The 15,469-nt window shown below is 37.0% G+C and overlaps 2 protein-coding genes across 2 annotated transcripts in view; both read left to right on the forward strand.

The window, feature by feature from the left end:
• LOC145495511 (uromodulin-like) overlaps positions 1 to 15,469 on the forward strand; it is a 214,892-nt gene that overhangs the window by 41,749 nt on the left and 157,674 nt on the right. Inside the window, exons 3-4 of the mRNA XM_081475152.1 lie at positions 2,472 to 2,592; positions 2,981 to 3,103. Of these exons, the coding sequence (XP_081331278.1) occupies positions 2,472 to 2,592; positions 2,981 to 3,103 (244 nt within the window). The remainder of the gene's footprint in view (positions 1 to 2,471; positions 2,593 to 2,980; positions 3,104 to 15,469) is intronic.
• Positions 7,839 to 15,469, forward strand: part of LOC145495624 (uncharacterized) — a 28,310-nt gene continuing 20,679 nt past the window's right edge. Inside the window, exon 1 of the mRNA XM_081475250.1 lies at positions 7,839 to 7,959. Within this exon, the coding sequence (XP_081331376.1) occupies positions 7,839 to 7,959 (121 nt within the window). The remainder of the gene's footprint in view (positions 7,960 to 15,469) is intronic.

Below are 15,469 nucleotides of genomic sequence, written 5' to 3' on the forward strand. Positions count from 1 at the left end.
CGCAAGTTAAGGAGTCCTAAAGTGCACAATTTAAGGAGTGTTAAAGAACGCAATTGAAGGAGTCTGAAAGTACATAAGTTAAGGAGTGTTAAAGTGCGCAACTGAAAGAGTCTTAAAGTGTTTAATTTAAGGAGTGATAAGCGCCCAAGGAAGCTTGAAACTAGATATATTACGTAAAGCATTTTTTGGTGATTTTACGAAAGTTTTAATACAGAAGACTTGGCCCAGATACTGATAATGTTCCAAATTGTTTCTGTGGTTCAGGACCAATTTACAGAAACACTCGTGAAAGTATCAGAAAAATGCATAAAAAAAGCTGGATAGGAATACAGAATTTTATCCTATTTTTCACCCACAGTGTAACGACTAAAATTGTCGTGATTCTCATCATTACCCACCGCTAATTTAAAATAACAATACTGTTAGTAGAGGTTGTTTAAGCGCAAATTCTAAAGAAAAGTTTGCCGGGGTCTAGACTCAACAGTAAAAGTGTTATCGAATTAAATGCGAATTATTTTGTAAAAATTTGCCAAAGATTAAAATCGATGATGATGTAAATCCGACATAGACGTCATGTCTCGTGTTAATTAGCCATTTCCAAATTTAAGGCAATCTAATTTCTCTCTTGCAACACGGAAATTTTCTCGAAGACTTGATCTGACCTATCAGTCAACAAAAGCTAATATTCCTTCTTCTGCCGTTGAGCGAAATTTCTGGTTCCACAACTACTAATTTTTTTAAAACTAAACTTGAAAAGCTTGATCAGCACTCTCTATTGTCAGAATATTAACAGGCTGTCTAAATAGACAGTTGGCAAAAAAAAAACATGGGTATTATGTTGAAATACCTCCAAATTCTCACAAAGACAGTAACTGAGAAATGTGTGATGCTTAGATAGGAGAATTTACGCTTGATATCGGCAATGAGAAGATTACAAAACAAGCCGTCACTTGCACTACGTTGTTCTCTAATTATTACTAAATTACGACTTCGAGGTGTCCAGTCTTCTAAATATTTGTAGTTTGCTATTTCATTTAAACACCAAGTAAGTGATTTAAGCATCAGGATCGAATGTTTAGGAAAGAATTCGCCTGAGGTACGAGTAGCATGTAAACAAACACTTTGTACTGAGATTGTCTACATCGTGTTGCAAACTTCTGTTTGACTGTTTTAAAATTCTTCTGAAAAATTAATTATTTCTAACACACTACATATGGAAAAAACACTTGAAAGTACTGGTGAAATGAAACTAATGATATAATATTAATTTTTACCTGCGTTTGCATTATTTCTTTGAACTGTGAAATTTATTTTATCTAGTTCCCATAAATAAGATGTTATCAGTGTTATTCAAGGTACCTGGTTGATACATCTTTAGCTTTAAGAAAATGTAAAAAGGACTGAAAAGTACCTAAAATTAATCTGGTCCACTAAAAACTGAAATTTCTCAATTTACTATCGCATTTCCTCGTAAATTCTTCATAAAAAAGGGATGACACTGAAAGGTGAACTGTGAAATAAATCATGCAGTTATCATGGATCCTCACAAGACTTAGCAAGCGGGAAAGAAAATTGCGACTACACTCTTAGCTCCCCTTTAAAGAAGTTATTTCATATATATTTGGTATCACAACAATAACGAACCGGTTAGAAATTATAGTTTCACCGATTTGTTTATACAAAGGTCTGGCAAAAAAATCAATCTTGTGCGTGGAGAGTAAAGCGAAATAAAGATATACTGCATGTTGATAGGAGATACTATGTACATAAGCCCTCAGCACTCACTCCTAAATTACTCTGTTCTTTAAAATGTTTGAATATTTATTTTTGTTTCACACTTTAATTATAAAAGCCTGTTTCAAATTTTCCTTTATTTATTATAAGCTCTAGATAAACATGTTTACATTTTTTTCAGATGGAGGACGTGAGCTGTACTTTCCAGCCCACTATTTCTATGCTGAGAAACGTTTAGTGAACCACTGGATAAAGACCATGATTGTCAATGACTTGGACGAGTGTGAATACCGTTGCTACCTGGATGCAAACTGTGTCAGTCTTAATATTAAGAACAAAGATCCCAACGGAACACATGAATGTGAGCTGAATAACTCCACTCACTTGGAGCACGATGGGAATCTGACGGACAACCATCTTTACTATTATCGTGGCGCCGAAGTAAGTGACTATCATTTTTTTTTTTTTTTTTTTTTTAAACTTTTCGCCTTCAGTTGTTTGATAAGCCAATTTACACCAAAGTTAATGGACATATAAGCTCTCCACGAAAATCTTAATGTTTGTGCATAAATTACTTTTCTTACGTCCGGGTTGCGTCGGCTAAAATCGGCTGACAAGAATTTCAATCCCAAGAGTGAAATAAACGTGTGTCTTGAGCAGTCATTCATTCATTTATTCTAACAACAAGAGAGTAGTAGATTATTTATAAGCAACTATTTTCCTTTTCTGCGTTTCAGAACAAGTGCGGAAAGATCGGACGGAAGTGCGAGAACAACTCAACTTGTCAGTCCGGTTTTACACAGAAAGGATATCGATGTTCGTGTACTACTGGGTTCGAGGGCGAACACTGTGAGAATGGTAACTATGCTACTCCTAACATACCCTTGTGTTGTAACTATCATTTAGCGCAAATTTCGTTGAACATCAAACATTCTGTGGTAGAAGTTAAAAGTTTGAACATGCCGTTCTTTATATGTTAACATTAAAACTCGCATATTTTCAGAAAATTAGTTCACCATAATTTTTGACTCTGTTAAACGAATTTTCCGGTGTTTTCCCCAGACAAAGTCTCCATCACTTACAGACAGCATTTCGTTAAAAATTAACAGATAAATTGTCTCGTAAAACCAAGTTTAACTGATATTCCAAATTTTATACTTTTTAGAGGTAATCTGACGAATTAAAGGCACTTAGTTGCTTTTCCGATTCAGTGGATCCTATGAAACATGTTTTACCTTAACTTTAGATATTGATGAATGCGATAGAGGTTCTCACAAATGCCACGTGAACGCCAGCTGCAACAACACCAAGGGAGGGTACAACTGCTCTTGTAAAGACGGATACACTGGAGATGGACAAAATTGCGCAGGTTTCTTTCATGTCTGTGTATAGCATACTTTAAGCCAATGATACAAGGTTTAACATTTGATGAGCAACAAATATTGCAGCTGCTGTTCAACAAATGCTGAACAGTGCATAATGTGATGTTGAACGTTGAAATATGCCGTTCAATATGTTGAAAGTTGTTGAACGAAAATAGAACTTGACTCTATTCCGTTCAACAGTCTGATTGAAAATCCGTTGGAACGAGGTCGCATGACCGATACAGAATATGCTTGTTTAACACGCCTTTGTCACTTGGATGCGAATTGGACAGGAACTAAGATATGTATTTTACAACGGTGGATAAATATAACATTCATATCACATTCTCTCATGTCAGATATCGACGAATGTGCTGCACAGGTCAACCCATGCGTTACAGTTGCTAAACCTGAGTGCATGAATACGGATGGTTCGTACAACTGCCTTTGCAAAGGTGGATTTGTAATGGAGGGTTCTAGCTGCGAAGGTATATATAATGTAATTTTGTTCATAGTATAGGTAATACACTTTGCTTAAGACTAACTTCAGGGAGCCGTAACAAGTCATTATTCACTACATTATTTGTAACCCATATATTATCTGATGGTATACCTGACTGTCTGAATCGAACTGAACCGAAACTACATTATTTTTGAATTAAAATTCTCTCAAAAGAATTGCTTTCCATGAAATTAAACCAACTAAGTAATGATTGAGCTTTAAATATATTATAGTAATTTTCAGGTCACGTAACTTTTTGTTGGTTTGAAAATTGGTCAGAGCATTCAAGCATAAAGCACTAGTTAAAAGTTTTCCATTCTTTTTTTGAAGGAAGCTATGAATTAGTTATCGTCAAGCAATCAGCTTTAAGTAAGACATTCCACAATCGGGGTCCAGCAATATAAACCTAAGTTTAACTTCCCATGAAAGTGAATAACAACTGAAACATGCTGTAAACGGACGTTACAAGAAACGCCTTAATTAATACTTATGTTCTTGCCTGCTATTATATTTTGGGGTCATACAATTAGCACTAAAAGTAAAAATGTGCGTTGCACTTGCTGTTCTCGAAGTTAAGGCCAATAAAAATTGAAATTTTCAGTATTTTACCCCCAATACGCCAAACTTACAACGCATGCGAAAATCTATATGATATTTATATAATGTTAACAATGCGAGAGCTATTTTACTTCAGAAACTGCATGAGAAAAAGGAACACAACAATGATATGTGGGGTAAGGGGTTGGGAATGAAGTTCTCCAATAACAGGCCAGTGGAACTACATGTAAATGCCATCACTAAACGAATCACTAACCTGGCTTGGTAAAGGGGGGTGGGGGGCGTCAAACCCCCCTCCTCTCCGAGGATGGAGGTCACAAACCCCTGGGAGAGGTTCCTAATCCTCTTCGGGGCTGCAGTCACAATACCCCGAAAGAGGTCCTTACTCCCTTTCAGGGCTGCAGGTCACAATACCCTGAAAAGGTCCCTACTACCCCTCAGGGCTGCATGTCACAATACCCTGAAAAGGTCCCTACTCCCCCTCAGGGCTGCAGGTCACAATACCCTGAAAGAGGTCCTTACTCCCCTCCAGGGCTGCAGGTCACAATACCCTGAAAGAGGTTCCTAGTCCTAAGGGAGTTTAGACTCATGGTTACATGGCAACCCATCAATTCTGAGTCTATGGGGCCAATAGTGCCTGTATGGGAGCACTTCATCCCAACCCAAAGTTTATTTGTGTATTTCAATTAGACAAATCTAAACCGTAGACTAACTCCTTAATACAATTATGCAGTCTTTGAGATTAGACAAGGCTAATCAGTCCATTCAGTGTCTTTGATGCAGATAAACTGCATAAGTGCCAATAGCATTGGTCGCTAACAGTTACAAAAAATAGCTCCTAACTGTAACGTTTTGTGTAAAGAGATCTCAATATATATTGCTGTGTATCTGAGAATTAGATACAGGTACATTGGCTGTACATAGTAAAGCTAGTCAATAATCCCGTAACATGGGAGCCAAAGGCCCAGCTGAGAAGCTTAAGTAGGATATATAACTATTCATAAATTCACAAACATTGTGTATTTCGTGTGTGACATGCTCAAACCATAGGGTGGGGAGGGAGGGAAAATCACGTCATCGAAGAAGGCAAATACAGTTTGCTAGCTCGCAGCGAAAGAATGAATGAACACACCACTCGTGCTCGATGCCTGGGAATCGATTGACAGTGACATACCAGCTCAGCCAATTCTGATTGGCTTAGCGTACAGTTTGCGTCACTAATGCATGTGATCACACTAAACTTTGGACTGTGAAACCCTACCCTCTACCTTTTTGCATGTCACACAACCAGCACGTAATCACTCATGGTTGTCCCATTAACTTAAATTTGTGAGGACATAAATTGGTCTTGCATGTAAGAGTAAAATCATGGAAAAAAAAGATAACGAAAAAATCGGTGCAATTTTGTACTGCACGCGATGAAAATAGCGCCTTAATAGCAAAAGGAATACGCACCGGCCTTACGTACATTGGAAGAGACGTGATCGAGATCCCAGAAATGATTTAATTTTTGCAATAGAATGTTGCTGTTTAAGCAGAGTTTTCCATCTTAATATCTCAATTTTAATTTTTTGATATAATAATGACACATGATATGTGTTAATTTTTTTCTGCTAGGAAGGCTTATATTGTCACTGTCATGTAATACGTCGCGTAAATAGCATTGTCATATAACTATGACTCTGATTGACTCTAGATGTCGCAACAACCTTGTTATCGTCCTTGCGTCTCACGAGAAAGCACTGGGTGCGAGTGGCCTAACTGCCAATCATACCTCTGAGAGAGACAGAGAGAGAGAGAGAGAGAGAGAGAGAGAGAGAGAGAGAGTTGAAAGAGTTGTTGAAAACAGCCCAAAATTTGGTCGCAAATTAATCTCAGAAGACCCCCATGGAGCTGATAGCCAGAACTCGGCTGTAAACTGACAATGAAACTGAAACTTTGGCATTTTACATAAGTCTGCATAAGGGATTTGTGTTTACATTTTAAGGACAATCAGCCAAACACTATTTGGGTGAAAATATTGGTTTTTATAATATTTCAGACGTCATTAAATTAGTGTGTCTCAAATTTAGAAAAAAAAAAAGAAGAAGAAAACTCACCTCCATAGCGAAACGCTCTGTTGAAACAAAACCCTTACGCCGCTAGCTAGTGACATTGATTTTGAGAACTTTCTAATTTTGCTGAGGTCATGTGAAAACGAACTATACAGATTGGGATTTTGATGAAGTGTGGTTGCATTTATTATTTTATTCCTTTTTGACTCTGAAAAAGTCTGATTTAAGGGCCCATTAACTGATTTATGTACGCGCTCGCGCGCGTTGCTAAGGAGGTGAAATTTCACTTCCGGTTACTAACGTCAGCCTGAGTGCGGAAAATAAAAACAGCTCAAAAACTTGCAAATTCCCTTACATTTTAGATGTTTTTCTTTGTGTTTCACAAAATGCAAAGTAAAAAAAGTATAAGCAAAGACAAAATAAGAGAAAGACAGAAAAACAAAGAGCAATAGAAAGAGAAAAACTGACTCAGTGTGGCTTTGTTTGATCTTACCGAAGTGCCCTGGTAGTGTAAATTGCGCACGCGCTAATAGGGTAACTTCCAATAGATATCAGGCGCACTTCCGGTTTCTTTAAATGCTAAAGGAAACGCGGTTTTTCATTAAATCCAGCTTTTTTCGACGAATTTCGATTAATGCAAACGTTGGAAACATAGCTATGCATTCCTTTTCCGAAATCATGCTTTTTTCAGAAAATTATAAATTTTTCAATATTTTGAAATTCTCTCAAAATCTGACCTTTTAGCCATGAAACAAAATCGATGCATAGCGTAATGAGGATTTACATTAAAATATTAAATCAATGAAAAAAATTCCGCTAAAGTAATATGCCTGGGAGCCTTTGCACTTTTTCCGTATTAGTCACATGACCATGGGCGCGGCCTGATGACGTCATTACTAGTGTTACTGATCATGAAAAAGTTAAGACACATGAAATAACTCTGAACTAACTAAAAATGATGAGGTTATATGAGAATAAATTTTCCTAAGCAACGGCTCGAAAAGATCGGTTAATGGGCCCTTAACTTATCACAAGGAACGCAGAATCCTGTGTATATAAACTAAATATCATTATGAACGTTTAATCATGAATTTATTATGATTTATTGATATCATGATATGTGTTGTGTTGTGTTGTGTTGCTGATGGCTGGCCAATTTATCGCTATTTTTCATCACTGTAAAGCAAGTTTATTAATGCGCGCGCGTTCGTTTCTTTCTCTTTTATACTATAAAAGAGTAATCGTACGAAAGCTCCAGCAATTGAGGATTCACGATAATTGAAAATATTTTCAAATTGTACAGGCGTAAAAAGCGAATTTTCGAATGTCTCTCGTAGTGTTAATTAATCTTTTAATATTCACATTTTTTTTATTTCATTGATATACTTATTCACCTCGTGATACTTGTTTTCTGTTGTTTTTGTTGTTGTTGTTGTTGTTTTTAGTACATACAGTATTGTGCAAAATTAATACAAATATTAATTTTTCTTTTTTTTAGCTGACATATGTAACAACTACCAAAATCTGACTGATGCGGAAAGAAAATATAACTACACAACACAAAATGAGAAATGTGACAACTTACCCGATAACTGGTATCGTTTCCAAGGAGCTGCAGGCACAAAAATGGTGACCACATGTCCACCGATGAAGAGATGTGATGCACACTTCCCTATCTGGTTGAAAGAGAATCACCCTACAGTTGCTGAGGGTACAGTCCAAAGAAAATTCTGCATTCACATGGAGAGTAACTGTTGCAAGGTTTTGGTCTTCATTAAAGTAAAGAACTGCGGCTCCTACTATATCTACAACTTATTTTACCCAGGGGAGTGTAACGCTCGTTACTGTAGCACTGACTAATCCATTTACAAATGATTTTAGTGTTAAACCAATATTGACGGCTCTTTCGTGACGTGATTGCTACCCGTTTGCTTACGTTGATCTTCCGTTTATCATTTGAGAACTGCAACTACTAGAAAGACACTCGATAAATCTGCAAACGGAGAAAAAAACATACAATTTACATGTTATAATTTATTTGAAGATTAATGATAACTTGTCCTCAAACCCAGGGAACGGGCGAAACATTTGACGTGTAAAGAGACGTCCTAGAAGCATGTTTTTGACTTGAAATGTCGCGATGTAATTTGCAACTGCTCCACACAGTGCCAACTTGTCGACATTAGATCGTGAACGACTTTTTCATACACCGTAGATCGGTGCTCTTAATTATTTTCAATTCACCTATATTCAGTGGGCTATCTAATTGTTCGACGGTTAGGTCTGGCACCACTAAATGGAACATAAACATAGAGAAACTCCAGTTTTTTCAGAACTTCGTCGCTCGTATTTGAGGAAGGACGATCACACTTCAAATATCAGTCAAGGGTCTCGTGACCTTATCATCCGGTGTACAAAGATCTACAAATGCCTATATGGATAAGGTCCTATTGTTAAGCGATCTCAAATTCATGGTGTTTCCACTAAGAAGTCCAATAACATTAACAATTAGAGGACGTCTTTAATTGCTGATTTTCAGTGTCACGCAATTCAAAATTGATCAAAATCAAAATCAAAACCGGTCAATAGATAAAGTCCAGAATCTGGGAAATGAAAGAAGGTAAATATGCAAAGACTCTCGCCAAAATTCTGGTCACAGCAATTTTTGTTATGCGAGATACGCGGAGAAATTTTTTAACCCAAATTTATAGAGATTTGTATGGGGACGCCATGCTGGTGCCCACCCGTATGGGCACCAACATGGCGGCCGGAAACCAACAGAAACATCTGTCACTGAGTTTTGCTACAAAAGCGTGAATTTATCCCTCGAGGAACTCTAAAACATTAAAATAATACTTTTTATAAGCATGAACTGTTCAGATAGCCAAGTTCCCCGAAATAAGTCAGTTTTTTAACCATCATGACAGCTTTATAGGCCGTCATGTAAATGCCGCGTCACGCAAAAGCTTAGAAATTCAAGTGTAGTGTATCACAAAACCAAGAACCCATTCGGAGCGAAAATTTGTATGAATATTATTTTTCAGCTGCTCTTATACATCATTAAATTAAAATCTCAGGATGATCAATAGTTTTGTAGTTCGAATTTTAGTGACGTCATGTGAAAACCAGCTATTGGCCTAACATTCCTGTCCGTGAAACGCTTGAATGAGTTTGGCCATGAGATTAAAAATTCTCCATTATCCAGCTTGTTCAAAAAGACGGTGAAAACCCCCTGGTTTTCATGATATATCTATATAATTGTCCTACATCATATTGTATAATTTTTAACCTGGAATTTTAATTAGTTTTCATAAATTTTATATTAATATAAATTAATTCTGAAAAACCCACCAGGGAGAACTGATAAATAGTATAGGGTTGTATTGTAAGTGGAGGGTCGTACAGGCTCCATATTGTAAATCACTCTCGACAGACGACTCTAAGCATTCAGAGGACTCGCATCTCAAAATCACATAGAGTAGAGTAGTGAAATCACGAATATCGGTTAATAATTCAATTTCTTCACAGGTCACGCAAAACCTTAAGGTCACGCAGTTCGGAAGAACAATTTCTTAAATTCATGTTTCACCGAAAAGTGAAATCAGGTAATCACGCATCGTGAGAATACCCCTGTACGACCCTCTAAGTGCATAACTGGTGTAACAGATAATTGTTAGTTGTTTGTTTGCTTGTTTTTTTTGTTTGTTTGTTTGTTTGTTTTACTAGCTTGTTCCGTCTATATTTACATGCTGGCAATGCTCTTTCTTCGTGTTTGTTTCTTCCCTTGTTTGTGTTTATTCGTTTCCTTGTTTTCATGTCTCTTTCTTTACTTTCATGTTTCTACTATAGTTTGCTTTTCTATTTCGTTTGTTTCGTTTTTTTTTTACGAAGTTGCTTTTCATTTTTGTCTTGTTTTATTGTCTGTGTATTAGTTTGCAGTCCTATATGTTCGTCCTTCTTTCATTCATTTCCTCGTTTCCTTTTTTTCCTGCTTGGTTTAATTTATGTGGTTTTTATCTCGTGCAACCATGGTTACAAAGAATTTTCTAGAAGGGGATTTTTGTCCCTAACTCTTTAGAAAGAAGAACAATAAATGGAAAGGGATTTAAGTTATTTTAAGTGTTTTGATAGTGTATATTGGGGAGTATCTGTGTAGGACGGGGTGGGTAGAGGTAAAAGAGTATCGTCCACTTCAGCTCAGGCTAAAGTAGTGAGAAGAATTAATTTGTTCACTTCAATGAAGTGCTTGGTTGCAATGATAACTCACTTCACCGATAAATTAAAGGTGAATAGTGTTTACTTCGTTGCAGCAGTTTATGGAAATAACGCTATTATTATTTATAGAATGCTGAGGAATTGCTATTTAAGCAGTTCTTTTGTTTAAGCTGATTTCTTCACGGGTAGCTCAAACTAAGCACGTGAGCGTAATTAACACTTAACGAAATATTTAACTATAGTTCGACCCTTACACCTGTTATTAAAAAACATAAAATAAGATAATTAAATTTACTATTGTAAAGTGCCATAAACAATTAGTGGAGTAAAGCGGTCTGGGAATTTTTTTCTCTTAATTTTAATATCCTTATAACAGTAAGTAGTCATGACCTATAATATTTTAAAAGATCTTATGAAAAATACACCTGGCGCTTCAAAATGTACAAAACTAGGAATAAAATGCTACTTTAATCCTAGTTATGTTGTCTTTATGTACCCTTTCTGAGATATAAGCATTTAAACTGATACTACGGATACATTTTTAACAGATATATACCGTGGCTATAGTAACCTATTATGCCATGAAGATGACCACAACTTATTCACCAATAATTGGAAATTTTTGTGATACCATCATTTTGACAAGTGTCATTATTTATCTGTCAAAGTTCAACTGCTGGAGACTATTAAAGGCACTTTAGAGAAAGTATTACATGTGTGTAATATCAGGATACAAAAAAAAAAAAAAAAGAAAAAAAAAAAAGAAAATACAGTCATGATATTAACAAATCGTGAAATTCCTTAATTACAGACTAATCATTTTAAACATAGGCGTACGGGCTTAAGGGGGAGGGGTTCGGTGGCCAACCACCCCGCCACCACCCCTCCGTTTTGAAAATTGTAAATTAAAACCTTTCAAGAAAAACGATGACTCAGGCAACAGCACTTGGGAGAAAACGTTCCAAAATAGTGCCGTGGGCGTGATTTCCAGAACTCGTAAATAAATTTTCTAGTTAATTTTAGTATCATGACATGTATTAGCTCTGTATATCTGCTGCTGACTTGTAGTATCGTTGGCGCCCGAGAGACCCCACTGTGGTCAGTGGCCTTTCAGACTCCCGACAGAGAAACCTCTTTTTGTTTGTTTGTTTTCAAGGTTTCCAGGCTTGTCAGCTACTTCCTCTGACATTTGCCTTGCCAAAAAAAAAACCCTCAGATGATTTTAAGGACCTGTGGTATTCTGCTTTCGAAAACATACTATTTGGTCAAATGTGCATCGTGGAGATGCACGATAAGGATATTATTTATGTTCCCAATTTCCATCAACAAAACAATGACTAAAGAATCACAGTTAACAACGACCAAGACTTTCATTTTTTCGGTGGCTCTAAAAGGTCCATTTTGAATTCTCCAGGAAAAAGCGGAACAAAGAAACGAAGGAACGATAAATTTAAACAATAAATTTGAACGTCACCTAACTGAAGATGAGCGAAGCAACAAGTTTGCATACAAGCAACCAACTGTTCAAAATAAAATGCATGCTAAAAATTGTAATCTGCGTTTGCCTTTAAATAAGAACGGCCAATTAGCACACGTATTTCTAACGCGGCTTTCGGTTGACAGAACACGCAATTGTAATGAACAGAACGTTTTAACCAGTCTAAAATCACTTACTTCTTGCCTTCCAGCCTTTTACAAGAGTGATCAAAATCCAATTTCGTCTTAAGACATCCATGCAATGACGCATAAAACGGTAATGAGAATAAAAACAATCGTCAAATGGGCGATATTATTTTGATGTACCACCAGAATTTCAAAACCAGCATATTATAAAATCCCAGAAATAGCTGAGAAAAAGGTTAGGGTGCTTACATGCAGCAAATATGAGAACACAGTTTGTGCTGTAACCATTCAAAGAAGCAAATTAATATTTTAAGTTTGTGTTTTACTATATAATTACAATGCGCCTCATCTTTCATGCAGTCTTTCTTGCCACCATGTGTGTCTTGGACACTCCGCACCTTTACACCCTTATTTTAAGCTTTAAATGCATGGAACCCGGAAGTTGTTGTGTCGCGTGTAATCGTGATATATCTGAACACTGTACACGGGTAAGCTTCGATCAACTTATTTAACACTATTCCGTGAAATAAAACAAAGATCTGCTACTTCGCGAATTAATAATCCTGGAAAATGTCTTAAATAATAGGAAAGAGCTCTAATCCCATTTTTCTTGAAGCAGATCGCAAATTTCGTTCTATTACAGGTGGTTACGAGTTATATTCCGCGAATATCTGCACCGAGCCTTAATCCAGATCGATGTAGAAAAGTTCTGTCCAATTTACAGAGACAAAGTGTACGTCATTGACCCGAAATCAAATTCTAAAATATTGTGACGCCATGAAAATCGTTGGCGTTACCTTCACTAGAAAATTCTTCGCATATTTCTTTCAGACAATTCCGGACAAACGTAGTTGGGACAGCTGAGCTGGATCACGTATTCCCCACCCCTCTAATCAAAGTTGGCAAATGTCGCGTTTTTCTCAACAAAAAGGGACAAAATCACCTGATTATCAACATTGGGATTGTAGACTGGTTACCAGTCATACAAAGTCATGCAATATATTCCATGACCCACTGCTCTTGGAACGCCCTCTGGTCTGAACAGGGGAAGTGCTGCACCATGTTGAACGACATCAAACAATCCCTGCACAGTCCAGGTTTTAAATACATTATTTCAGCCTCTAAATGAACAGATTTACATGTAAATAGTATTCTCTAAAACATATCAAATTCACAGCTTCTAGTATCACGAACCTACATGTATACGCTAAGTTAACTTTTGAGTTGACAGTTAAGGGTTATTTTTGAAATCCATGACAGGCCATTTTTAGCACTTGTTCTAACCTAAAAGTCTTGGTGTCTTTCGTTTTCTGTCTTTCTTTCTTTCTTTCTTTCTTTCTTTCTTTTCTTTTCTTTTCTTTCTCTTTTTTTTTTTTATTTTGTCGTTAGATGTAACTAGACACTCTAAGAGCGTTTACTCGGTGACGACTTTTTTTTCACCGTATAACAAATTAAAACGACAGCACCGTATCAATAGGATGGGCCGTAATCTTTTTTCTCAGGGTTAGAAAATTTAAGATTTGGAAAGAAATGTAAGCTTATCTTCATCACTCGTATTTTGTGTTGTGTGGCGGCCATAATAAGATTTAAATACGCGGTCAACTGGTGCGAGGTCTGGAACCAAGAATTCAGGAAAATAAGGGAAATTCTGATACCTCACCGAGCCACTCCCTGTCAATCACTGATGTAGTTATAATTTTACATTAACAAGATTATACAATGTAATTTTGAAATTCGACTCCATTGCGAAGATTCTCTCCTTGCTGTCTACGTTGACACCGGTTTTCAAATTGCGAGAAAGGTTCGCAGGTTTTTTTTCTTTTGTTCGCTTTTGTTTCTTTGTTTGTTCTTGGGGAGGGGGTGGGGGGGATAGTTCTTTTTGCCCTTTGAATCGTGTGCTCGTTTTGTAACCAGTGTAGCTATCTTTTTAAAATCCATAAATTATCAGACTGAAAACCGTAATGAAAAAAATCAAGAACTGCAACGGTGGACAAAAGCCCTTGGGAGACTGATGTAATTCAACGTGCTTGTCTGTGTTTATCTTTTATCTTTTTCACTGAAGTTTGAAAAAGCACTGATATTCTTTTAAAGAATTGCTATCTTTAAAGAATTGCTATCTTTAAAGAATTGCTATCTTTAAAGAATTGCTATCTTTAAAGAATTGCTATTCTCTCCTGCCTACTAAATACAATGTTAAAACTCAGGCGAAATTACGCATTGTAGGTAGGGTGGGGGGAAAGGCTAAGCAGGTGAAGTTGTTCTTGCTCGCGACTGTCGTCTGGCGTGTGTGCAAAAGTGCCAAGAGCGCAAGTTTGTCTCAAGACTTTTGTCCATGATTGCAGGTGAAAACTAAATTAACTGAATCCTCTTAGTTCTGTGGGGGTGTCTGATGAAGGGTTTATAGTGGTAGCACTTTTACAGCGATGTGGTCCATCTTAGTGCCAGGCAACTGGTGAATGGCTGACTGGCTGTGCTGGTTCACACATACATTGAACGCCCCAACTCGCACCCTTGACATGGTGACGGCCACACTCCGGGCAACGGTATCAACCTGCCGGGTAAACTAGATAACTAATAGCTGTCCGCTTCACCACGTGGGATATAGGGCCGCAACATCTTCTCTCCACCTCAATCTGTCCCTAACCCTGTGCTTTGTTTCTGTCACAACCCTTTCGGGAATTCTTCTTCAATAGAAATATATACTATTTTAAGAATGACGAAGCCAAACTGTGAATATAAACCCTGGTCGCATAATGATCACAATTTCTTTTAGACTGACAACATGTGGTTTAGCTAAACTACCTCCAGTTGACAATCTTTATCTTCCGCTTTCTTCGCCTCTTGGAGACTTAAAGATATTTTCGGAAACAAGGGGGCAAGGTCATCATGTTACATGGAAAAACGGATAATTTTGGATTATTTTAAGGGAACAAGTGCTGTCTGGGAATTATCAACAGACACCTGATGTCAAGGAGCAAAATTGCAAAAGTTTTATGACATTATGAAAAAGTGTAAGCTCTGACTAGAAGATATTGCGTCGTAAACCTTATTGATTTTTAGCACCTTTTACTCCCAATATTCTATAACTCCTCTTGGTATTCAACATCGAGAATTTATCATTTAAAATGAAATATATTCAGGTACAACACGCGGGATGAAAAAGGGAAATCGTTAACGATACCAACTTGATAAGCCATCCAGTTCACAAAAATAACATTCAAACTATTCTCACTGCATAATTAATTAGCCCATTGCAAAACATGGTGTTATTCCATAACATTCCCCCGTTTTCGCCCGTGCTGGTGGCGTCGGTAATGCTCCGCACCATTTGGAGTTTATATTTGGTCTCACCGCTTGAAGCGTGGTCTTTTTGTCCTGTACTCCACAAAGACAGTCGTCTTTTGCGACCCGACCACCTC

The sequence above is a fragment of the Orbicella franksi genome, chromosome 8 (assembly GCF_964199315.1).
Source record: "Orbicella franksi chromosome 8, jaOrbFran1.1, whole genome shotgun sequence".
In the NCBI taxonomy this organism is placed as follows: domain Eukaryota; kingdom Metazoa; phylum Cnidaria; class Anthozoa; order Scleractinia; family Merulinidae; genus Orbicella; species Orbicella franksi.